The sequence below is a fragment of the Girardinichthys multiradiatus genome, chromosome 5 (assembly GCF_021462225.1).
Source record: "Girardinichthys multiradiatus isolate DD_20200921_A chromosome 5, DD_fGirMul_XY1, whole genome shotgun sequence".
Classification (NCBI taxonomy): Eukaryota; Metazoa; Chordata; class Actinopteri; order Cyprinodontiformes; family Goodeidae; genus Girardinichthys; species Girardinichthys multiradiatus.
The window spans coordinates 37,463,157-37,490,539 of NC_061798.1; the positions used below are offsets into that span (position 1 = coordinate 37,463,157).

Below are 27,383 nucleotides of genomic sequence, written 5' to 3' on the forward strand. Positions count from 1 at the left end.
TTTGGCAAAGGTCTTTGAACCCCTTTCAGCTTTCTAATCCGCGTTTTGGCTACAATTTGTAGCAGAATTAAAATAATTTTATTATTTTCTGTGTTTTATGCAACATCACAACACAGAGCACAGAATCCTCTTCTCAATGAAATCGAAGTCCTATGGAAAAAAAAAATTTCCTACTGCTAACCCAGCAGTTCTCTAAGTCCCTCTGTCTCCCTTTTCTGCTTTGGCACTGCACATGAAACTACTGTATGTGCTGTGCATGCACACATGTGCAAGCCTGCTGATAGGAAGGGCAACTGCTTACTCTAAATTAGTTAGAGCAAATGGGGTAAGAATCTAATTCCACGTTTATTACAATTATCTTTAATAGGTCTTTCTCTTGTTCTGAAATTGTGTAGAAATGAAACACGCTGTCGGGGTTCAAAGATTAAAATGAACAGCAGCTTGCAAAGCAGTTGTTAAATGAAGTGCAAGCTTTTTGTGGTTATCTCTATTCTGCTGTATCCAAGTTTTACTTTTGAAATGTGTAACTTTATTGATAATATTTAATCTGGGCTTATAGCTTTTATTTTTATTAACAATTTCATTCAAATGTATAGTTCTACAAATAATTTTGAAACATCCATACAGTTATCGCTTTCAATACAGTTACAAATACATATATGTAGAATATAGTTATAGAATGGAAATAATGGAATACAATAAAAAATACCCTTCATTGTCCCACAAAGAAAGATTCAGATCTGTCAGCAATAAACTAAAAGGCAAATGAAAGCATACAGGTACTCACAAAAGTGAAATCAAAAAGTAGAGTAGACTGTACAGTAAAGGAAAAAAAATTACAACAAAAGAAATGTAAAAGTGACATAGTTAAATCAAATGAAATGTGCAACTAGGTAGGGTGATTTGAAAATGTAAAAAAAGTGCATTTGTAATTGTGCATGAGAAAACAACAGACTATTTACAAAAAAGGTGGAAAAACTGCAAATAACAGCATGGATGTAAACACTTATTGAGCTTGTTGGAAGCAGTGGTGGTTATAAAGTCGAACAGCTGCTGGAAGGAAGGATCTGCAATAATGCTCCTTTGTGCACCTAGAGTGCAGCAGTTCACTGAAGAAGCTTTCCAGTTCTGCAACTGCTTCATGCATGGGGTGGGAGACATTGTCCAACAGTGATATAATTCAGCATCTCAGAAAATTAGTATAATGTGAAAAAGTTAAATAGCAGAAACTCATGGTGTCACACCCTAATCAGCTAATTAACTTAAAGGACATCCAAAGGTTGTCCTTTAAGTAATTCAATTCACTTCAGTTTATTTATATAGCACCACGACACATGTTGTCTCAAGGCACTTTACAAAAGAGTTCTAGTTATCAAACAATGCAGTCAATTTCAGTGTAATTTTCAAATTGGTTAAAACGTTTTTTTATCTAAGGAAACCCAGCAGATTGCATTGAGTCATGCATGTAGCAACAGGGGAAAGGATGTCTCCCCTTTGGCAGGAAGAGCCCCCTAGTATGTTTTTATTTGGGCGTTCTTATTATACAGTTACTTCAGGGGAGAGTTTAAAAATCTAAATGATTTTACTCTTGCTTTTTTACTTTCATGTTAAATGGAAACCTGCATCCACAGTTGTGTAATTCACTTAGAAAAATTAACCAATTAACATTGTTCCACCAGTTACTTGCCTGCTACCTTTGAGAGTATTTTTGTTTTATCTCTACTATTAAAATAAACCTCTTGTTAAATGTTTTGAGGATTTATTGGCCAACACTGAGAAATCTGCATTTTGAACAAACCATGAGTGTAGCATTATTTGCTTATTAAAAAGAAAGAAAGAAAGAAAATCTTTGGAGGCAGCTCTTACAACCTTTAGAATAGGCAATTTTCAATTGGAGCTTCTTTAGAAACACAAATACAGTAAATGTTCAAAAGATTATGAATGAAAGAAAAAGGTCCCCTATGAATTAACATTATTAGATTAAGAAAGAAATCTCTCTGTGAAATTTTCTTTGGATCACCTTTGTAATCCTGCAGACTGAGCTGATGAAGTATTTTGGCTTGAAGGTTTCTAATTAGCAGTTTATTATGCATATAGACTGAGCCATAATTACCTTAGGATATAAAGAAACTTTTTTAAGTATTTACATAACAGCTGGTTGAGTGGAGAGCATTTTTAATTTACAATTCTCATTCTTACACATACTCACACAGGCAAAAATACATTTCATATTGCAATAAGGGTTACGATGTTAATACTACATAAAAGGTTGCCTGCAAGTGCTTTGTCACACTACATTAACTTATCCTTAATGGCTAAGAGGTCAGGCGATAAGCAGGTTTCTGATTGGCTTGTGAAAGAAGAGAGGGTCATTGGGGTCTCCTCATATTAGCATAAATCAGCCCCTCTTGCTGTCAGCATAAGTGGATGCCAGAGACGCTTTGACCCCAAAGGTACAGGTTGATATCAGAATAATAGTATCTCTTCCATGTTTAAGTAGAATGTATAATTTAAAAGGGGCAATTTGGCAGAGCGACACTTCATTATGACAACAGTGCTGAGAGAAGAGAGAAGGAGTGGAGAACAGAAACGTTTCATGGAAAAGGAAAAGCCTGGTTGATGTTAGTCTTGTTGAAATATGTAAACTGTATTGTTAACAAAAACATGCAGGTTATGTCATGACACAACGGTTGTTGTAAGAGCCAAATAAAGAACAGTAATGGTGTGTAGGGCGTTAATGAAATAAAAAATTTTTTTGCTCTCGCACATTTCTTTTGCAGAGACCCTCTTACAATGTCATGCAGATCTGGCCTGATTTTATAGGGCTCTTAGCAGATTTCATTTGGGTCCCACTTCCAGTCAAGGCCTTTACTCACCACCCAACACGGCACCCATAATATAAAAATGTATCCATGCTTACTCATTTGAGTGTTGCATATGTAATGGCCCTAAATTTAAAGCTTTACTAGTAGGCCAACAAGTGAATTTGACTTAATCACAGAATGTGTTTTGATTGACCCACAAACCTTTGACTTTACATTATTTAATTAATACGCAAAGTGATTTCTTTATCCTCTTACGCAAAACAATTGAAACTCCCTTTTTGATGTCTCTGTTTTTTGAAAGTACTGTGAGTATGGGGGTTGAAGGTAACCTGCTGTTGTTATGCCTTTGACAAGCCAAGAGAGACAGTCACATCCCTGTCTTGACAGATTTGTGTAAGGGTTAGCCAGCTTCCCACCTTGAATGTGTGATGGAGTAATTACAGATGGTCTCTGTGACCAGCTGGCAGGGATTTCATTGCAAAAGCAGACAGACCACTGTGGCGCAGTGCGTCTTGATTTCTTGCTATTAACAGTAATAATGAGCAGGTTGTCCTGGAGTGCAAAGAGACAGAACTGGTCACTGGACCTCAGCCAAACTTGTTTTGTTTTTGGTAATGGTGACACTTAAAAATAAAACTGAGAAGCCATCATACAACACTTGTGTAATTTGCTATTTAGAAAAGGAGATCTCAACATAAAATTAATCTTTAATTTGCCATATCCACTCTGCTGAGCTGTCTGAGAACTGCTCTATGTGTTTTGGAGTGTAGAATGAAGGTCAGGTTTGATTGGTTTAGGTCAGGATTATACATGGAGAACTGTCATTCATTGATTAATTTGCATGTCTAGTGTGTATAAAATAGAAATAAATACTTTAACAAATGATGAACAAATGGTTTCATGGTTACAATTAGCTTATTTGTCAGTTTTTTTAAATCCATACAAAATGTTAGTTTTTTAGGAATTTTAAAGAACTTTTTGCTATAGTCACTAGAACCTTTTTTAGTAACTTTTAAATGTTTGTTTTTGAAAAAAAAATAATAAAAATTCAAAATTTTTACATGACTATTCTTTGTTAAATATTAAGAGCTTTTGGGGGCTTGGTGATCAAAAGCAATAGCTTAGGTTACCTAGGCCTTGAGCCAGTCTTATCTCATCCAATACATCGTTTTTATATATATCTGTAAGTCTTTAATAACATTTTATCACCTTGCCATAGAGGTCAATATTTTGTTCAAAATTCCAGGCGAATTTAATTCAGCAGCCATTAACTCCATGTTTTATATAGCCCATATACCAAACACGAAGTGTGCTGTTCAAGCCTCTTTCCTGTTGGTGCAGTAAAGTGTGCTTTTAATTTTAACTGCAGAAGGCGTAAGGAGAAAGAAGAGTAAAGGATGAAGGAAGGACTCATAGCTGCCAGCTCTGTTTCAGTGGGAATCTGGTCTTCAGAGTACAGGCAGCAACATTTATGTATGTGAAAGACAGATAGGAGGGCAGGTGAAAGACTTAGAGAGAGGGGTTGAGTATGAGAGAGAGAGATATAAGAGACGACAGGGAAAATGCAATTCCAGATTACATGTGCTTGTGGTGCAGTGTGGGTGGGCATGTATTGGAGCAAGTGAGGGAGCGTGTGATAGGGATGGATGGAGAGAAAAAGAGAGAGAAAAGAGATTTGTGTTGGTGGAAGAAGAAAAGCATGATGGAGTTCCTACACAGTGATGCATTTGTCAAATCGTGAGATAATCACATGAAAGCACCAGTGCTCATTGCAATAAGTTAAACACCAACACAGACACAAATAGTATTGTAATTAAAGTTGTGGGAGTGATGGGAGCAATGGAACAGTGTCTTCGCTGTATATTCTTCTTTGTATATCCCTTAGCAACCGCTATAGGGAAAGTTTTATGATGCTGATAGGCACAGACATGCTAAATACTGGCTTAATTATAACAATTATGTGTACCGATTTACTGTGTGCATTCACAATGTGATTACTGTTGTTCTTTGGAGACTATGTTAACACCTTATGAAGCAACACGTTAACTCTGTAATATAATAGATCAACATATGAACATGTTTCCTAAAATTACCTAGTAAAATCCAATAAAGATGATTAGAAAGAGGTTACTATTCTACTGTTTAAGTAAAATATAATTGCATTGTAATTGTATATTTATTTCTGTTGTTTTGCTAAGCTTTTGAGATATTTCAATATGAGTAAACAAATTTAGCAGTCTTAAATATATAAATAATCTTACATAATGTGTGATTTATTTAAGAGTAATTAGCATGAGTATGTAAACAGCTAACACATCAAGGCAAAGGATCCAAACTCTGAACAAAGGAGGTTCTTCAGAACTTCAAATACAACAATGTTTTTCTTGAAAGGAGAAACTTCCATTTCACTTATTTGGAGTTCAATTGTTAAATTGCTCTAGTCTACAGTAATTTAAAAATCCAAAGATTGATTAAACTCTAAAAATAGCTGAAACAAATAAATTATGCTGCAGCTGCTATGTATTTTATTAAGGAAAACTGCTAGTTATATAATTTACAAATGTCTTTGTGGGTACTAAATGGGTCCAAACCACAGTTTGCGCATCTTTCTAAATCTTAAACAAGACGCAGAGGTCTGTTTCTAAAATAGCTATAGGGAGCAATTAGCATCTATCAGTTTTCCCAAGTTCAAATGAGGCCATTATGCATGCATTTAGGGAAAGGTCTGGCAACATTTACGTAGAATTATGTAAATTACAGGCAGATCAAATATCTTTATATTCTCAAAGATAATAGTTGTGTTACAAATATTGTGCAGCAAAATACAATCTTCTCAAAGCTGGTAGTAATTTTGGTGCATGAGAAGAAAAAGGCAAAACAGCAACTTGAAACTTTTGACTGTTGACTGTTTACAACTTCAGGGCTATTCATTTCCAAATGAATCAGTCAAAGTTTTGTCTTCTGGTACAAAAAGGAAGTAGGAAAGACCAAAATGGCAATTTGTGGATATGAAATGAGGGTACAAGATGGCAAATGGGTAAATAAACCTAAGCCTAATTGTTTCACTAACACTTGTTATGTCGACAAGACAGCAAATGGTATCCTTTACTTTTTCTATATTTAATTATTTAAAAGATTTTGAAATTGAGAAAATGATTAAACCAATTCAGTTTCAATTTAACTTAATATTAAAAAAAGTAAATTCAATCAAATCAAATCATACAGATTCCAAGTCAAGTACATACATTCCAAATTGATTGTAGTTATTAAACAATGCTGTCAGGTTCAGTGCATCGAATCATTGACTTGCATCATTCACTCTTCCTTGATGAGTATGTAGCGACAGTGGACAGTTGCTTGCATTGTTCTTTTGACTTTGCAGCAATCCCACATGCTAAGCATGCATGTAGCAACAGCAGAAATGAAAAGTCCATTTTCACAGGAAGAAACCTCAAGCACAACCAGGCTCAATGTGAGCGGCCATCTGCTAAGACTGACTGGGGGTTTGAGAGAACAGAGCAGAAACACAAAACAACACAAAAGCACTAATTCAGGAGTACTGTCAATGGGAAAGAAAAGAAATGTTAATGCCAGAGAAAAGAAAAGTTAATTCTCTTCTAGGAGAGAAATACAGATAAACTCTATAGGATACAGTTAAACACTGAAAGACAGGGCCATGTGGATCATCTGTAGAAGGAGAACCTGAAGTTGCTGGCAGCAGAAGCTCAGCCGATGCCCCACTCCAGGAAGTTGTAACAGCCAAACACAGAGCCAGGCCAAATGAAGCTTTTACGAAGAGAAAAAAACACAGAGCAAAGTTGAAATAACAGCAAATAACGCAAAATTGGAGAATAGTAGGAGAATGTAGCAGAGTGGGGTAGAGTGTCCATCATGTCATTCAGCAGTCTAAGCCTATAGCAGCATAACTACAGAGATAGCTCAGGATAAGCTAAGCCACTCTAACTATAAGCTTAATCAAAAAGGAAAGTTTCAAGCCTAGCCTTAAAAGTAGACAGGGTGTCTGCCTCACGGACTAAAGCTGGGAGCTGGTTCCACAGGAGAGGAGCCTGATAACTAAAGGATCTGCCTCCCATTCTACTTCTAGAGACTCTAGGAACCATCAGAAAACCTGCAGTCTGAGAATGAAGTGCCCTGTTAGGAACATATGGAACAATCAGATCTCTGATGTATGATGGAGCTAGATCACTAAGGGCTTTATATGTGAAGAGGAGAATTATAGATTATATTCTGGATTTAACAGGGAGCCAATGAAGGGAAGCTAAAATAGAAGAAATAGAATCTCTCTTATTTTTCATCAGAACTCTTGCTGCAGCATTTTGGATCAGCTGAAGGCTTTTAACTGCAGTCTGTGGACATCCTGATAGGAAAGAATTAGAATAGTTCAGCCTTGAAGAAACAAATGCATGGACTAGTTTTCAACATCACTCCTGGACAGAATATTTATATTTTTTGGCAGAATTCTGGTTTATTTTCTTAAACTTATCCAAGAAAGTCCATTTCTACTAAAAGAAAAATAAAGTTGTTCACCAGAATGTTTTTGGTTTGGCGTAATTTATTTTATTAGTCTTATTAGCCTTTAACTCCCTTTCCTGGAGTAAGGGTGAAATCTCCATGTATCTGAAAGTTACCATTTAAATGTCTTAGTAAGAGGCCTGATGCTACAGTGTAAATACTTGCATGTGTGCATATGGCTGCTAGTGTGAGGCATATTTAAGGGTGGGTGTGTGTGTTTATGTTAACTGCTGCCCATCTGAAAGCCAAGTGCTGGTCTTTCGTCCTCTAATTGCCAATTAACAAGGGCCCATTTAGTTGCAGTGGTTTGGGAAGGCATACAATTAGCACTGGAGCTGAACCAAGCCACACACACAAACACACCCCCACACACACTCTGCCTTAATGAGCTGCACTCTGTCCTTCCATTTTCTTGGCTAATTCTCTCCTCCTGCCCTCAACTCAATCATCCCTCACAAGGACACACCTTTATTTAGCAGAATCTTTAAACATATTTCCCCCCTTAGAAAACTTTTCTCCTTTTACTGCATGTTGTTCAAAGATGTTAACAATCATTTCTAACTTTCATCACAGTCTGTTCATCACAGAATCAGAATCAGAATCAGAATCAGAAAAGCTTTATTGCCAAGTACGTTTTTGGACATACAAGGAATTTGTTTTGGCGTAGTCGGTGCAATACAATACAAATTAAACAGTACAAACATATCTACAATATAATATAAATATAAGTGCACAGTTTTAAGTGAGTGAGAGTAAATATAGAGCAGTATAAGATGCAAGAGCAGTACAACAGTGCAGGTGATCATTGTGCAAGTAAGCAGGAGTCCAAGCTGAGCGTTAATGTAACAGTCACAAATACAGGTTTCCACTATATAAATTACCCATTCACTCTTGTTTGTTTTAACCTTTTTATGCTACATTTCTATGTTTTTTTTTTTCATTTTGTCTTTCTTTTCTTCCAATACAGGTTCTTTTAAAGGCATGTGTAAGCAGATAGACCACTTCCCAGAGGATGCTGACTATGAGGCAGATGCTTCAGAATACTTCCTACGTGAGTTCCTTTGATTTTCTTTCCAGTGCCTCTACTGTTTCTTGGTCTTAGATCAATGAGGTTTGGTTTTCTTGTCCTACACTCTCTTGAAAAGGTGTTCATACACCTAACTAACTTTGTCAAAATCCATGAACAAACAACACTGTATTTTATTAGGTTCTTTTCTGGTAAACCAACACACTTTTTGAAAAGAAAATGCTGAAAGGTGGGACACTAGTTTAAATTCAGTGCTCTTTTCTCAGATATCCCAAACTAAAATCCACTGCAACCAATTACCTTCATTGCATCATGTGTGTAATTCAATCTCAGTGTAAATACAGCTGCTATATGAAGCACTCAGAGGTTTGTTATAAAACATTAGATAACAAATAGTATCATGAACACAAAGGAACACTCCAGACAGATCTGGGGAAAAGGTGTGGAAACGTTTAAAGCAACAATGTTACAAGTCCTGAATATCTCACAGAGCTCTGCTCAATCCAACATCTAAAAATTGAAGGAATAAGTGCAAACCTTCCAAGAGATGGCAGCTCCACTAAACTGAAAGACAACCTCAGCATTGATCGGAGAAACAGCCAAGAGGCCCATGGTAACTCTGGAAGAGCTGCAAAGATCCACAGCTCAAGTGAAAACATATGTAGACAGGACAACTATAAGTAATGCCCTACACAAATCTGGTCGGAACTTTTTGGCATACTGTGTGTGTGGAGAAATGCTATCACTGCACATTGCTCCGAAGAAACCATCCCCACTGTAAATCATGGTGGTCGTCACATCATGCTGTGGGGATGTTCTTCTTCATCAGGGACAAGAAAGCTGGTCAGGGTTAATGGGGAGATGGATGGAACTAAAAAAATTGGTGAAATAAATTTAGATTAAATATAAGACTGAGGCCAAGCTTGACCTTCTAGCTGGACAACAACCCTAAACATAAACCAAGAGCTGCTATAAAATAGTTTTAGATCAAATCATATTTATATGACCCAGTCAAAGTTCAGACCTTATTACAATTGGGAATATGAGGCAAGATTTACAAATTTATGTTAATTAATGCTTTCTATCCAATTTGCTAGCTGTTTTGCAAAAAAGAATGGGCAAAACTTTCAGTTTTTTCCCTATGCACCATAACTGATGAGGAGGTAAAACTGGAAAGAGAACGAGGTAAAATCAGAGCACGGAAGGAGGAGGGGTGAAATGGAAGAGGAAGGATGAAGAGAAGGTCACTGATCAGTGAAGTGCAGTAGGTGGAAATGGCACGAGAAAGAGTGATGAGGTTTTCAGATTGAATACAGGAGGAAGGGGGTAACAGAGGAAAGCAAAAGACTGCGGAATGAAAAGGTTGAAGAGGTGAAGGACTAGGAGTAGGGCACCAGTGCAGTGCTGTTGCTCTCCCAGTGGCTCACCAATTAGGACACTTAGTTCTATAAATACTCTAGGCTCCGCAAAGTGGGTCATATGTCTCCCTCTCCTCCTTCCATCCGTATGTCTCTCTCAACCTCTTCTCTCTTTCTTTCCACCCATCTGTCTGTCCATCTCCAGCGAGGCCTTCAAACCTGTCTGAAAGCTGCCGGATGGAGATTGTGAGGTGGAGCATGAGGTGGAGATGGTGGGATAGGACAGAAATTTAGTTGGAGTTGTTATGTTCATGAACTCAGGTTTCTTAGAAAGTTTGTGAAGGTTTTCAAGTACTTTTTTAAAGATACACACAGAATTTACACACAATCTATTTTATTAACATTAAAGCTTATCTAAAGTTTTTTTGTATATGTTTATTATTGATTCAATATGGTGCTTCGTAAGGGGAGACAAATATTACTCAATTCAAGCTAAATGTTAGAGATGGTTAAAATGTTTATTTAATTGGGTAACTGACTAGGCCGACTCAGTTGCAAATGGACTCAAAAGAAGTTAAGCACAATTTTTTCAAGTAGCTAAATTATTGTGCTAGTGAGTATACAAGTTAAAAATAAATTCTGTGTTCACATCCACTATTTTAATTAACTAAAACTTTCTTAAACTGTCATGTAGGCCATGCCAGTTGTTGGTTCAAACAATAAAGAATTAACTGGTGTCACTCTGTCTTTGTATTTTTCATGATTACTAAGACAAATCTTTGCAAAAAATAAGCGATGACAGAAGGCTATTTCATAGTTATTTATTTCATACTTGTGTAATATAACTATTAACTATTAGGAAGGAAAACCCCAGCAGACATTCAAGCTATTTCTGTTTAATTCCTCTTTGTCATTTTCCTCCCTGAGACCTTTTTCATCATGAACTCAATGCTGAACCATTTCTACAGCAGTAATAACATACCTAATAATTCAATAAAATATGAGGTTATCCAGATTTTTTCACAATAGGTAAATATGGATTTCTCTTTCTACAAAAGTTAATAATGTGTACTACCTTGTTGAAAAAGCATCAAGCTATATTGTTGTTTCTTTTGGTTTAGGACCGTTTACTCTAAAACTATGTAGCAAACAAACTCAGGATTATGTGTTGAAACTAGCTGCCAGCTATCAAATAGCTTTCAGTCAAAGGAGTGGCCAAATTCAAACACATCCAAAAAAAATATGGTTTATCTTTAAGAATTGTACTTGAGCAGTATGATCTTGGTTAAGTTTCCAACAAGCTAAAACATGTATATAAAAGTGTAAAACATGGCTCTGTTGACTGATAGTAAATAAGAAAGGCATTTCTCAAAACATACTAAAACTATATAAAAGTTGAATCAGTTCTGAAAAACATAGTATCTGTTTTTGTTGACATTTTGTTTAAATGGCATGTCGAAAAATATTTATACCCTTCTTAATAATCAATGGAAAAATCTTTATAGCCATTAAAGCAACCAAACCTGTCTTATAATTGCTGACAAGCTATGCAGATTTCAACTCTTTTTTGGAGGATTTATCTTTGGTGAGGTGCTCCAAGTCTTTGAGGTTGGATGGCCCCCTTGGAATCGCCCTAATCGTCTGCTCCCTCTACAAAATCTCTACCAGATTCTAGTCAGGACTCTGGATGGTCCACTCCAAAACATTAATATCACTTTCTGTTTTTAGTGGCTCAGAAATCACTGCAAGTTTAAATTTCAGGTGGCTGAAGATTGCTGTTGTGTTGATTTTGTACATACTGTTTTTTCAGAAAGTTCTCACACATTTGATACTGCTACTGTCTCTGCGGCTGCTGGTCATTTTTCCTCTTTGCCGTGTTGTGCATTTGCAGTTTTGGTAAATGGTGCCATCTACTACGGGATAGTTTGTACGGAGTATGATTTGATTCATATCCGCCAGCATGATGGTGCGACCCCACTCCACTCCCCTTTCTGCCACCTTGCATCAATTTTTGGAAGTGCAGCTGCAGAAATGACGGGTCCGCCTCAAAAAGGGCAAGAGCATATATCAGGAATGAGAAATTACAACAAAAGAGCACACTTGCAGAGCAAAATATGCAAAAATAACAATATTAATGTTACCTTGTTTTCATGAATGTTCGGAGCTGAAATCAAAATTGAATGACAAACTGAATTAATTGCACAGCCCTAATATATTTAACACAAAATGTAAAACATCTGCCACTGGATTTTGAGTTTGGCTCAAAAAGACTTCATCATAATTTGAGCACATGTATATATGACAACCCTGAAGAGCAAGACACAACGCATTTTACATAGCCCAACCTCAAATGTAAAAGCAAAAAATCCACTACATTAAATTTTTTTTAAGAAAAGAAAACAACTATACACTCATATTCAATAATAAAATATTTTCCACCATCATCCTGGTCCCCGAAAAACACACTATCACAACAATAAATGACTCCAGGCCTGTCGCCCTGACGTCTGTCATCATGAAATCCTTTGAGCGACTGGTATTGAAGCATTTAAATGGCATCACATGCCCCCTGCTGGACCCCCAGAAATTTGCTTACCAAGCTAACGGGTCGGCAGATGATGAAGTCAGCTTGGAACTACACTTCATCCTGCACCATCTTCACCACCCAGGGACGTACGCGAGGACCCTGGTTGTGGAAATTAGCTCAGCTTTCAACACCATTATACCAGACATCCTCTACCTGAAGCTCATCCAGCTCACAGTGCTGACCTTTACCTGTCGGGATCACCAGCTTTCTTACTGACCGGCAGGAGCAGGTGGGACTGGGTAGCATCTTTTGCTGCACAAGAGCCATCTGCACCGGCGCTCCCCAGGGGTGTCGGAGATGTGTCCTCTCCCCACTCTTCTTTTCTTTGTACACAAATAACTGCACTTCAGCTGACTTGTCTGAGAAACCCTTGAAGTTCGCAGATGACACTGCTGTTATTGGTCTGATCCACGATGATGATGAGTGCATATAGACAGGAGGTGGATCGGCTGGTTCACTGGTCTGGTCAGAACCACCTGGAGCTTAACCCACTCAAGACAGTGGAGATGATGGTACACTTCCTAAAAACACTCCCCACACTCCCTCCCCTCACCATTCTCAACAACACTGTGTTTGCTGTGGATTACCTCTGGTTCCTAGAAACAACCCTTTTCTCGGGACCTGAGATGGTCCTCACACCTAGATACTGTTTGGAAAAAGGCCCAGCATAGACTGTACTTCCTGAGGCAACTCAAGAAGTACAACCTTCCACATCATCTTCTACACTGCCATCATTTAGTCGGTTTTGTGCACCTCCATCTCTGCTTGTTTTGGCTCATTTACAAAACAGGACAGGTCTATACTGCAATGGACAATTAGATAGGTGTTTCTTTGGGTCATCCTGTTTGTATTTGTCTTAATATGGACTTGACAACATTCAAAGCCCAAGCAACACTGTGCCTTACAAAAATGTTTTAAACTCCTTTACCTTTTTCCCATTTTGTCACGGTTACAACACAAGGTATAGTGAAACCCATTACAAAGTTGATTGTGAAGTGTAAAGTTAAAAATAGGGGGTTTTCAAATCTTTTTGTGGCTTGCATGTAAGTTAAATCTTTGTACAAGCACCTTTTGCTCTAATTAAAACTACTAGTCTTATGGAGTATGTCTTCATCAGCTTTGCACATTTAGAGGCTGAAGTTTTTGCCCATTCTTCTTTGTAAAATAGTCAGATTGGATAGAGGGTGTCTATAAATGTCGATTTTAAACTTTTGTCACAGATTCTTTGTTGGATTTATGTCTGGATTTGACTGGGCCATTCCAATATTTAGGGGTACTTTAAGTTAAACAAATCCATTATATTTCTGACTGCACGTTTCAGGTTGTTACTCTTCTGGAATGTCATCTTCCTTCCCAGTCTTTTGCTGCCTCTAACAGGTTTTCTTCCAGGAGTAAAGAGAAAATGGAGAAAAGCATTCCCACCAGAATAATGTTGCCACCACCATGTTTTGCCATGTTTATGATGTATTCAGGCAGATGTACATTGCTAGTGCCCCATAAATTGCATTTTGCATGTGGGTCAAAAGCTTTAATTTTAGTCTCCTCTTACTGGAGCATCCTTTTCCACTGCTGTGTCCCTTACACTGCTAGTGGCAAACTGCAAATAAGGCATCTTGTTGCTTTCACTGAACAATGACTTTTTTTCCTTGCCACTCTTATGTAATTTGACTTTTATTGATTTGACTAATCTACTGTTTTTCTGCCACCCAAGTTATGGATAACTCAAGTTACAATGTACAGCTTGGCTGCATCTTTTATTAATGATTGCCATGTTGTTTAGGTGGATGGTCATGTCTTGGTAGGTTCCGTTATATCAAAGTCTTTCCCCATGGGAACAATGAAGTAAACAGTGCTCTATGAGATGCCCCAAACACTGTGTAAATGTTTGATAACCTCGCTCTTCTTTTAATTTATCCTAAACTTTATATTTGACCTGTGTGGTATGTTCCTTGATCTTCATGATGCTGTTTGTTTCCTAATATTCTCTAAGAAACCTCTGGGGTCTTCACCCAACTGCTTTATTAGATTAAATTAAACACAAGTGGAGTGATTTTACTAACAATGACCTCTGAAAGCTGTTGGTTGCACTGGATTTTATTCAAGATTATTAGAGTATAGAAGGCTGAATACAAATGCATGCCATACATTCAGATTTTCATTTGTAAAACATTTTAAAATGTAATTTTCCTCTTACTTGACAACTATGTGCTAGTTTGTGTTTGTCTGACGTCAGAATTACCTCCAATAATGTTTGTTGTTGTAACATGACAAACTGAGCTCTGCATATTGATGTGTGAAATTCTAAAAACACATAAAAATTGTAATATTTTCTAACATGGTGATTATTCTTCAGGGTGCATGCAGATTGTCCTTTTAATCTCAACTTGGCATTAGCACCTATCAACTGAAGCACTGCATTAAGAAACATTTCTACTTTATGCCGCTGAATTTGCTTTCCTCAGGACTGAGGTAAAGACACTGCAGTAGGTCTGAACATTTGGTGAAAAAATCCAAGTCCCTGCATGTGGATGGCATTCTCAGAGAAAACAGTGTGTAACAACTGATACAGAAGCGGATCAATAAGACGTAAAGGCTGGAAGCTGTCATTCAGTTTGATTTTTTAATCTCCTCCTGTTCTTTCATTCTCTGTCTCTCACTTTCCCTCTGAGGTCTCCTCAGTCTCCCCCACTCCCACCCATCCCCCCTGCTCAAATCCTCCTCTCTCTGGGTGAATTTGCATGTGTGGTTATGTAACAGAGAGAGCAGTCAGCCTTCATCCTGCTGCAGTTGTACTATGAGCCACAGCCATAGAGAAACAGTCAACCATCCTTCGCTTCAGCATGTTTGACCTTATGCCAATCCAGCCACCTTTGGTCTTTCACTTTAACAGCAAGCTCTTTAGTGTTACATTGCTTACAATGTTAGGTTACTATAGAAATAAAAAGATCAGCAGCCTCAACAATATGATTGGGTGGATTTACAGTAACAGGTACATCAGTTATTATTAGTAGTACTGTGCCCTTCACAGTATTTCCCTAAACACTATTAAGTTGGGCATTAGTTCTGTTTCTGCATCAGTGCAATGTGTGAAATGACTGAAGCTGAATAGGGGGTTAAATCAAGCCCACCGCTGTTATGCCTCTCAGCCAGCACAAACGGAAGACTCAGAGCCAAACTGATGAGTACGTGTGAAGTAGGAGGCAGCAAATGAAGCAAGTTAAGCTTCACTGCATCAACTCTGATATAACAGAGGTATATCAGTGGCTTTGAAACCTTCTGATTAGAATGTGCAGCTGTGGTTATCTGTTTTATTGTTTTTATTTAAAGGGATATGTTAACCTATTTAGTGGATCACTTTTAATTATGCTTGTCTTTCAAATACACGGTAAAATGGTAAATGGCCTGCACTTGTATAGCGCTTTATCAAGTCTCCAGAAACCCCAAAGCGCTTTACACTACAGTAAGTCAACCACCCATTCATACGCATTCACACACTAACAGTGGTAAGCTACATTTTAGCCACAGCTGCCCTGGGGCAGACTGACATAAGCGAGGCTGCCATACAATCGGTGCCACCGGGCCCTCTGACCACCATCAGCAGGCACAGCAGGTAAAGTGTTTTCCCCAAGGACACAACAACTGAGACAAACGGAGAAGGGGTCCTTACCGGCAACCCATCGGTTATAGGACGAACTCCAACCACCTGAATTACAGTTGTTAGTGAACAAATAGCTAGTTCCATATTCATTAGCAGTATTTTGTGAAGTGATTATTTTCAGTTTATTTACACCGGTTTAATTCTGCAGTTCTCTTTCTCATATACATTGCACTTTAATGTGGCCAAAATCCGACCCTATTATGATGATGGCATGATTGTGTCGCAAATGTAGTAGGAGTGGGTTGGAGTGAAAGAGACAAACAGTGGGAGGTAATGGCCAGAAATTCACCAGAGCAGGTAGGAGCGGGGTTAAAAAATCTGTCCTGCAAAGGGCTCTACTTGGGATTCAGTTATTTTTTTCTCCAAATAGTAAATGTTAAAGGGAAATTTACAAAATTTATATGGCTCTTTGCTAATTATGCTGATCACTCAAAGCACCTTACGGTGGAGCAGGGGTGTCCAAACATTTTGACATTTGGCCAAAGTCGTCAAGTATAAAGTACTCACAGGCCAAAAACATAAAATAAAAAAAAATCATATCACAAAAAACTGAATTGTGATTTTTTTTTAACCAGTTAAAAAAATTAACTAAGCGTTTTTATAAAAAATAAAGTAGTCCAATTTATTGTAGTAACAGGATGAGTAAATCATAGTAAGTCCAAATATTAAAAAGGTTTCTGCACGTTTGACTTAATAAAATAGAGGATACCAGATCGCAAATTTGGAATTGATTGAAAACAGTCAGTCAGTCATTTTCTACCGCTTATTCCATAGTGGGTCGCGGGGGAGCTGGTGCCTATCTCCAGCAGTCTATGGGCGAGAGGCAGGGTACACCCTGGACAGGTTGCCAGTCCATCACACATACAACCACGCACACACTCATTCTTACACCTAAGGGAAATTTAGAGTGACCAGTTAACCTAACAGGCATGTCTTTGGACTGTGGGAGGAAGCCGGAGTACCCGGTGAGAACCCACGCATGCACGGGGAGAACATGCAAACTCCATGCAGAAAGACCCCGGGCTGGGAATCGAACCCAGGACCTTCTTACTGCAAGGCAACAGTGCTACCAACTGCACCACCGTGCAGCCCTTGAAAACAGTTTAGTCAATTTTCAGCAATAAGAACAAGATTTGGTTCACGAAGTTTTAAACTTTTATGAAAGTTTAAAAATTTTATTAAATGCAGATTTAAGTGGACAAAAGCCTAGAATGAAATTTAAGTTCAAAAAGTGTGGATATTCAACTATAAATACTGTGTGTTGTACCTTGCATGTTCCCTTGTAAGAAGATTTGAATTGGTCGGTGAGCCACAGTGGCCCCAACCAGGCATCATTTTGCACAACTTCCAATAGTGTGGCTAAAAAGGCAAAGTTTGTTTTCTTGACTACCCTGCATGCTAGAAATTCAAATGTACCTCCAGTTATAATTTCAGCCAGCTGCATGCCAATAAACAGGCATGCAGTATTTTACCCTCAGCCCACAGAGTATAGCTATGAGAGGGTCCCTGGACATGAAAATTAAACTCCTCATTTCCCCTCTGCTTTGAATTAGAGAGACAACTAAATGACGATGCAATGTAGCATGGCTCATATTGGCTCATAATGACGAGAACTAGACTGTTGAGCACATGGTTAAAAAGAGAGACAATTTGATTTCAAAATTAAACAGAATGAAAGAAACAAAAATAAATTGCTTCAATGTGGAGCATGGGCTTTTTCATAAAAATGGTACAGACAAACTTTGGCAATGTCTCCAACCTCCTGCAAGAAGCTGTTATCACAAATTCAGATCCACAGAATCATCACTGTTATCGAGGGACTCAATGAGTATTTACAGGGGTTGGACAATGAAACTGAAACACCTGGTTTTAGACCACAATAATTTATTAGTATGGTGTAGGGCCAATACAGCGTCAATTCGTCTTGGGAATGACATATAGAAGTCCTGCACAGTGGTCAGAGGGATTTTAAGCCATTCTTCTTGCAGGATAGTGGCCAGGTCACTACGTGATCCTGGTGGAGGAAAACGTTTCCTGACTCGCTCCTCCAAAACACCCCAAAGTGCCTCAATAATATTTAGATCTGGTGACTGTCCAGGCCATGGAAGATGTTCAACTTCACTTTCATGTTCATCAAACCAATCTTTCACCAGTCTTGCTGTGTGTATTGGTGCATTGTCATTCTGATACACGGCACCGCCTTCAGGATACAAGGTTTGAACCATTGGATGCACATGGTCCTCAAGAATGGTTCGGTAGTCCTTGGCAGATGCCCATCTAGCACAAGTATTGGGCCAAGGGAATGCCATGATATGGCAGCCCAAACCATCACTGATCCACCCCCATGCTTCACTCTGGGCATGCAACAGTCTGGGTGGTACGCTTCTTTGGGGCTTCTCCACACCGTAACTCTCCCAGATGTGGGGAAAACAGTAAAGGTGGACTCATCAGAGAACAATACATGTTTCACATTGTCCACAGCCCAAGATTTGCGCTCCTTGCACCACTGAAACCGACGTTTGGCATTGGCATGAGTGACCAAAGGTTTGGCTATAGCAGCCCAGCCGTGTATATTGACCCTGTGGAGCTCCTGACGGACAGTTCTGGTGGAAACAGGAGAGTTGAGGTGCACATTTAATTCTGCCATGATTTGGGCAGCCGTGGTTTTATGTGTTTTGGATACAATCCGGGTTAGCACCCGAACCTCCCTTTCAGACAGCTTCCTCTTGCGTCCACAGTTAATCCTGTTGGATGTGGTTTGTCCTTCTTGGTTGTATGCTGACATTACCCTGGATACCGTGGCTCTTCATACATCACAAAGACTTGCTGTCTTGGTCACAGATGCACCAGCAAGACGTGCACCAACAATTTGTCCTCTTTTGAACTCTGGTATGTCACCCATAATGTTGTGTGCATTTCAATATTTTGAGCAAAACTGTGCTCTTACCCTGCTAATTGAACCTTCACACTCTGCTCTTACTGGTGCAATGTGCAATCAATGAAGACTGGCTACCAGGCTGGTCCAATTTAGCCATGAAACCTCCCACACTAAAATGACAGGTGTTTCAGTTTCATTGTCCAACCCCTGTACATCCCTCCTAATATTTGCAACTTTTTTCCATTTCTGTAAATAGTCTGTTGCCTTTTTTTGATACACAAATATACATACACATGTTGTAAATTTTTTTTATTATTCTAATCAGTGGCAGATTTCTTTTAATCTGAATAGGCTATCTTTTGAAAAAACTGCACAGTATTTTGTATCCTGTAAATTTGTCCTTACTTTACAGTCTCTGTCGAGGTAGGACATTTTTACTGGTCGTCCGTTAACTCTTACATTACTCCTCACCTCTAATCGACTCTTTTTATTTGGCACCCCAAAGGACAATCCTCAGTCAGAGATCAGTTGTGGTTTCCACAAGTTTATTAAAACCAGTTTGAATTCAGAGAGGGAGACATCACACTTACACTGCTACCTGGAAACCTCTGTGTGTTGTCTCACTGGGGGGTGTTACGTTACATTTTATACCCCACGCTGCTATGCAGTACACATACACAATCATTCTGTCTGTGGATGTCTCCCCAGCAACAATATCAAAGAAACAGAGATACATTTAATCATTTAATTAAATAATTGTTTCCCACACGTCTTCAGGAATCTTCAGGGAGAGGAGTACCATGCCTCCCCAATACACTGCCGGCTTCTCACGATACAGACAGAAAACACCTGCAAGCTTTAACCTTGAATAATAAACATTCATTGTGTAAAAACTGGACTCTATAATACTAGAGGCTACTGTTATGTTTTTTCTAACTATCATTACTAAAAACTCCTAATAATAATCAATCTATAAGCAGCAAAGTCCCAAATATATCTTAATCTTAGCTACTAATAATACTGCATTTATATTTCCACACTACTAATAATAAGGCATTTATATTTCCACATCTCTTATTCTTACTTTCTTTTTTTATATATTTTTACCTTTGTGCTGCTGGTACATCCGAATTTCCCCACTAAAGGTTAAAGGTTATTTCGGCTCAGTCCTAAGGTCTAAAACATAGTCCTCACAAAGATAAAAACAAAAAACCTGAAGACTCCCAATTTGCTCCAAAAATCTCCAAAAAAATCTGAAGTCGAAACAGTGCTCAATCTTTGTGTTGCTAAAATTAGAAAGCTGAATGCTTATTCAAAATGCTAATGTTTCGGATTGGGATACTAGGAAACACGTGACGTCACCCCCCACCCCCATTTGATGACCTCATCTGACTCAGTGCTGCCTCTGTCGCTATTTTTGGCTTGCAAGTACTGACATTGGGGGCATGTCACGATTTACATGAGTAATATGGCATGATAATGACTGGCAGGCTGTGTGAACTCCTCCGTGTGTGTACTATATTCATTACAAAACACACACATCTGTACATATTTGACCAGACACATGGAAACACTCATCCAATGGACAGTGTCAGCATTCGTTCTGGTTTTGATTACTTCTTCCATTCCAGAAAGATCAGTTACATGGTTCCAGTGATGGGCATGTTTCTGAGCGTTGCATGCTCACACGCATGCACAGATAGTTATTCCCTTGAAGCTGTTTTACCAAGTTCCCAATCCTACGTGTTCTTTGCTGCTGGATTCTCCTTTGTGGGCGAATTGTGCATGTGTGTGAGAAAGAAAGCATGTGTGGGAGAGCAACCAGATTGTTCCTGCATGAGCAACGTGCAGTGTGTATAGGAAACACCCCACTTTAGAGACTGAGTGAGTAGGTGGTAGGCTGATCGATGAATGTGTTCACTTTGTAGCTTGTTGAGCTAGGGTGTGTGTGTGTGTGTGTGTGTGTGTGTGTGTGTGTGTGTGTGTGTGTGTGTGTGTGTGTGTGTGTGTGTGTGTGTGTGTGTGTGTGTGTGTGTGTGTGTGTGTGTGTGTGTGTGTGTGTGCGTGTGTGATAAAGCAATAGGAGGGTTTCTGCACGGTGAATTGTGCGTACACATTAAACAGTGGGTTTGTGTGAACCCGGGAGCTCCCATGGCAGAGTCCACCCCCGCCTCCATAATTCAGCAACAATTACAAGGTTCCCCTTTGCTGCAACTAATGAAACCATAAGTCAGTGAGACACACACACCCCCACACACACACCCACAAACAAACACTTCACTGCAGCAGAGACATCCTGGAAGAGGGAGGATGAAAGGGAGGATGAAAGCATTGAGAAGATGCAGGACCGTTGGCGTGTGAATGTGCCTCATTTGACCTCTACTGGTGTATTGTAGAGCCATTGTACAAGTGTGGGTGTTACTTAAACTTAAACACATCTCAACAATATCTCACTGAAAATCAGACTAGAATATAGTGTTCTATGTGCTTCTTGCAAACGTATTTTAAGTTAAGATTTATAAGCACAAAACATTAATAAGCCGTTAAATTCATATTTTGACAATTTGAAAAATCATAATCAATAACGACTTCAATGAGATTTTTTACCACCTCCTTTTGGATAAAGACTTGATTGTTGATTAACTGTAATAAACCTACTTTGAAACCTTATCGAGTCATTAATCTTGTAATATCCAACAGAAAAAATAGAAACAACATTGCTAACCATTTTTATGACAGTAAATAGTTCAGAGTAAATGACCCCCTACAGCCTCACTCATTTATTACCTGAGATACTTAATCACCTTACTGAACTGTGCAGAAAAACTTGCAAATGGTCATTGGATTATCACTTTGCTTAGAATCGTAGATGTTTACTGCATGTCAAATTTGGACACCAGTTATCCATTTGCTTTAAATGTAAGTATTTGCTCCTTCATACATCCTTCAAACATTTATGAACATGAGTGATATCCCATTCCTAATCCATATAATCCATTATTATCTCAGCCCATCCTCTGCATCTCTAATCGCTTCAGCTCTTCTGCGAAGGGTTTCTACAAGGAAACGATTCTGTTTATGAGTATTGTTTAACAATCCTTCGAGAAGCCCATTTGTGAGATCAGACACTGATATTGGACAAGAAGAGATATCTCACAGTTAAGTCAAGTTCTTCCTCACTAAATCCACTAATCCATCTTTTTTTTTACCTTGCTCTGTGCAGTGGTGCACAGTCATGTTTAAACCTGAAGGGACCATCCCCAACCAATTCCCACAAAGATGGGACCATGAAATTGCTCAACTTTTCTTGGTATGCTGAACTAAGGGAAGGAAGGGGTTGATTCCAGTTCCAGAAAACAGTCCCACAGCATAATCTCCTCTCCACCAAACTTTACACTTGAGACAGTGAAGTCAGGCAAGAACTGTTTTCCTGGCAACTGTCAAATTCACACTCATCTATTACATTTCCAGACAGAGAGGCATGATTCGTCATCCCTGAGAACATATTTTCCCAGCTCTGAAGTCCAGTGGTGTTGTGCTTTACAATACTTCATCCAACACTTTGCTTTGTACTTGGTGATGTAAGGCTTGACTCCAACTGATGAAATCCTATTCCATTAATCTTTCTATACACTTTTCTAAAACGTATGTCAGCATCTGCTCTGTTACGTTATCTAGCCTAACACTGTGTTTTATGAGTTGCTGTTGTTCCAAATTGCTTCCACTTTGTTATAACATGAGTTACAGTTGACTGTGAAAAACTTAGTAGTAAGGAAAAGTCACAACTAGATTTATTGTACAGGAGGCATCCTATCACAGTGGCATCATGGAAGCAAAGGACACATAGAGTAGAAAGGAGTGCAGTCGACACAGAGCGTTACAAGTAATATGTGCGTCAGACATCTCTTTAATAAAGGCTTAAACACATCTGTCACGTGACATTTTTTTGTTATTTTTTGTATTTTCAAGTGTCATCACTATAGAAGGAAATACCTTTGGCTGACTTTCAGTGATCTGTTCTGTTTCTAGCCAGCTGGCTACAACATCTGTAATCAATGCATCACACAATCACGTGTTCACCCATAGGTCAACTGATACAGGGCTTTGACAACCTCACTTAGTCAGGGATGTAACACCGTTGAGTTGACTTCAACCCACATCTCCTTCTCAGTCCTTTCACAAAAGTCAGAAATTATTAAATGGTGTCTAAGTCCTTCCTTAAAATGTTTTCTATTAGATGCTTATATTGTACAAGTCTTTTTGGTTGTAACACTAAATTTAGTTTGCCTGAGTAGCTGTGTTTCCTTAACATTTGAAAGCCTCTTCAGACTGAACAGCAATAAGTATATTTACCTAAACAATCATCATTTTCATTTTTGCCAAGCCAATGCAAAACACAACTATTGACAAAGCTGAGCTGAAGATCCAGTTGTCCAGAAAACACAAAAAATAAACCTCTGTTGGTATGAAGATTGTATCCACTTGTAGAACACAGCAAAACACAGATTTTAAATTATAATTACACATAAATTTAGGCAGTGAAGAGTTAAACTAACTGCTACAGGTGTAATTATATAACGTAGTGACATTTGGCCATATTTTGTATCAAAATCCGTTCATCTCTGCAACTCAGAACATGTCTCATACCTGAACAGTATGATTGTTTGACATTCCCATGGGGTTTATAATTGCTTCTTTTGGATATCTTGTTGGATTTCTTTTGATTTAGTTATTGTTACACACAAGGAAGCAGTGTACTTGAGATGTGTTCCTACACATGTACAGGTGTAACTCCATTAAATTGAAATGTTGGGAAATAACCTGGGCTTTCCCAAGTTGTTTAAAGACAGAGCAATCTTAACGTGTATCAACTTCGTTCGTTCGTTCGTTCGTCGTCTTCCGCTTATCCAGGACCGGGTCGCGGGGGCAGCAGACTCAGCAGAGACGCCCAGACGTCCCTCTCTCCAGACACCTCCTCCAGCTTCTCCAGGGGGAGCCCAAGGCGTTCCCAGGCCAGCCGAGAGACATAGTCCCTCCAGCATGTCCTGGGCCGTCCCCTGGGCCTCCTCCCGGTGGGACGTGCCTGGAACACCTCCCGAGGAAGGCGTCCAGGAGGCATCCGGTATAGATGCCCGAGCCACCTCAACTAGCTCCTCTCGATGTGGAGGAGCAGCGGCTCTACTCCGAGCCCCTCCCGGATGGCCGAGCTCCTCACCCTATCTCTAAGGGAGTGCCCGGCCACCCTACGGAGGAAGCTCATTTCAGCCGCTTGTATCCGGGATCTCGTTCTTTCGGTCATGACCCAAAGTTCATGGCTATAGGTGAGGGTAGGAACGTAGACCGACCAGTAAATTGAGAGCTTTGCTTTTCGGCTCAGCTCTCTCTTCACCACAATGGACCGGCACAGCGCCCCCATTACTGTGGCAGCCGCACCGATCCGTCTGTCAATCTCCCGCTCCATTCTTCCCTCACTCGTGAACAAGACCCCGAGATACTTAAACTCCTCCACTTGAGGCAGGAACTCCCCTCCAACCTGAAGAGGACAAGCCACCCTTTTCCGGTCGAGTACCATGGCCTCGGACTTGGAGGAGCTGATCCTCATCCCAGCCGCTTCACACTCGGCTGCGGACCGCCACAGCGCATGCTGTAGGTCTTGGCTAGAGGGGGCCAGCAGGACCACATCATCCGCAAAAAGAAGAGACAAAATCCACTGGTCCCCAAACCAGACCCCCTCCGGCCCTTGGCTGCGTCTAGAAATCCTGTCCATAAAAGTTATGAACAGGACCGGCGACAAAGGGCAGCCCTGCCGGAGTCCAACATGCACTGGGAACAGGTCCGACTTATTGCCGGCAATGCGGACCAAACTCCTGCTCCGCTCGTACAGGGACCGGATGGCCCCTAATAAAGGGCCCCCGATTCCATACTCCTGGAGCACCCCCCACAGGGCATCACGAGGGACACAGTCGAATGCCTTCTCCAGGTCCACAAAACACATGTGAACCGGTTGGGCAAACTCCCATGAACCCCCGAGCACCCTGTAGAGGGTATAGAGCTGGTCCAGTGTTCCACGGCTGGGACGAAAACCACACTGTTCCTCGTGAAGCCGAGGTTCGACTATCGGTCGGACTCTCCTCTCCAATACCCTGGCGTAGGCCTTACCAGGGAGGCTGAGGAGTGTGATCCCCCTGTAGTTGGAACACACCCTCCGGTCCCCCTTCTTATAAAGGGGGACCACCACCCCAGTCTGCCAGTCCAGAGGCACTCTCCCCGACCGCCACGCAATGTTGAAGAGGCGTGTCAACCATGACAGCCCTACAACATCCAGAGACTTGAGGTACTCAGGACGGATCTCATCCACCCCCGAAGCCTTCCCACCGCGGAGCTTTTTAACCACCTCGGTGACTTCAGCCTGGGTGATGAAAGAGTCCAACCCCGAATCCTACGCCTCTGTTTCCACCACGGAATGCGTGATGGCAGGATTGAGGAGATCCTCGAAGTACTCCTTCCACCGCCCGATAATGTCCTCAGTCGAGGTCAGCAGTCTCCTGCCCCCACTATAAACAGTGTTGGCAAAGCACTGCTTCCCCCTCCTGAGGCGCCGGACGGTTTGCCAGAATTGCTTTGAGGCCAACCAGTAGTCCTTCTCCATGGCCTCACCGAACTCTTCCCAGGCCCGAGTTTTTGCCTCTGCCACAGCCCGGGCCGCAGCACGCTTGGCCTCACGGTACCCGTCAGCCGCCTCGGGAGTCCCACAAGCCAACCACAGCCGATAGGACTCCTTCTTCAGCTTAACAGCATCCCTTACTGCCGGTGTCCACCACCGGGTTCTGGGATTGCCGCCACGACAGGCACCGCAGACCTTACGGCCGCAGCTATGGGCAGCAGCATCGACAATAGATGCGGAGAACATGGTCCACTCGGACTCTATGTCTCCAACATCCCCCGGGATCTGGTCGAAGCTCTCCCGGAGGTGGGAGTTGAATACATCCCTGGCCGAGGGCTCCGCCAGGCGTTCTCAGCAGACCCTCACTATGCGCTTGGGCCTGCCAAGTCTGTCTGGCTTTCTCCTCCTCCAGCGGATCCAACTCACCACCAGGTGATGATCAGTGGACAGCTCAGCCCCTCTCTTCACCCGAGTGTCCAAAACATGCGGCCGAAGGTCTGATGATACGACAACAAAGTCGATCATCGACCTCCTGCCTAGGGTGTCCTGGTGCCAAGTGCACTGATGGACACCCTTATGTTTGAACATGGTGTTCGTTATGGACAATCCGTGACTAGCACAGTAGTCCAATAACAAAACACCACTCGGATTCAGATCGGGGAGGCCATTCCTCCCGATCACGCCTCTCCAGGTGTCACTGTCGTCCCCCACATGGGCATTGAAGTCCCCCAGCAGAATAATGGAGTCCCCGGGAGGGGCACTATCCAGCACCCCCGACAGGGATGCCAAGAAGGCCGGGTACTCTGCCCAACCCGAAGGCGCAGGGATACGACCCTCTCATCCACTGGGGTAAACCCCAACACGAGACGGCTGAGCTGGGGGGCAACAAGCAAACCCACACCAGCCCGCCGCCTCTCCCCGTGGGCCACTGCAGAGTAGAAGAGAGTCCAACCCCTCTCAAGGAGATGGGTTCCAGAGCCCACGCTGTGCGTGGAGGCGAGCCCGACTATTTCTAGACGATATCTCTCGACCTCCCGCACAAGCTCAGGCTCCTTCCCCCCCAGCGAGGTGACATTCCACGTCCCTAGAGCCAGCCTAAGCATCCGGGGATCGGGCCGCTGAGGTCTCCACCTTCGTCCGCCACCCAATCCTCTTTGCACCGGTCCCTCACGGTTCCCCCTGCAGGTGGTGGGCCCACTGGGGGATGGCCTCACGTCTCTCGTTCGGGCTTGGCCCGGCCGGGTCCCGCGAGGAGCAACCCGGCCAGTAGGCGCTCTCTGACGAGTCCCGAGCCCAGGCCTGGCTCCAGGGTGGGACCCCGGCTCCGCCGTACCGGGCGACGTCACGTGCCTCGATATTTTGTTCTTCATGAGGGGTTCTTGAACCATTCTTTGTCTGACCCATCACCTAGAGCCTGTTTGCCATGGGAGACCCTACCAGGGGCATTTAGGCCCCAGACAACATAGCCTCTAGGATCATTTGAGCACTCAAACCCCTCCACCAAGTTAAGGTGACGGTTAAAGGAGGGGGTGTATCAACTTAATCTGATTTAATGTCAGCAAATCAAACTTTATTCATGCCTACACTGTCAATTTATACTATGACTGAACACCAAATAAACTTGAATTTTAAGTTTATTACATTTTGATGTGGAGGCTCCAAAATAACTGTTGCGCTGACTGTCTTAGTAGAAAGGCACTTGAATAAAAAATGCCTATAGGGTCAAAACTTCAAAGCAAGTTGAGCTTCTGTGCAACAGATTCTATAGGTATGTTTTAAAAGTTTGAGTTTGTATGTATAAAGCTGTGTGAGTGGCATAGTAGAATGGGGAAGGCTGGCGTTATGTAAAAACC

The 27,383-nt window shown here is 41.0% G+C and overlaps 1 protein-coding gene across 1 annotated transcript in view; it reads left to right on the forward strand.

The window, feature by feature from the left end:
• The window catches only part of LOC124869086 (voltage-dependent calcium channel gamma-2 subunit-like), an 81,192-nt gene that overhangs the window by 44,916 nt on the left and 8,893 nt on the right, over positions 1-27,383 (forward strand). The window contains exon 2 of the mRNA XM_047366816.1: positions 8,326-8,409. Within this exon, the coding sequence (XP_047222772.1) occupies positions 8,326-8,409 (84 nt within the window). The remainder of the gene's footprint in view (positions 1-8,325; positions 8,410-27,383) is intronic.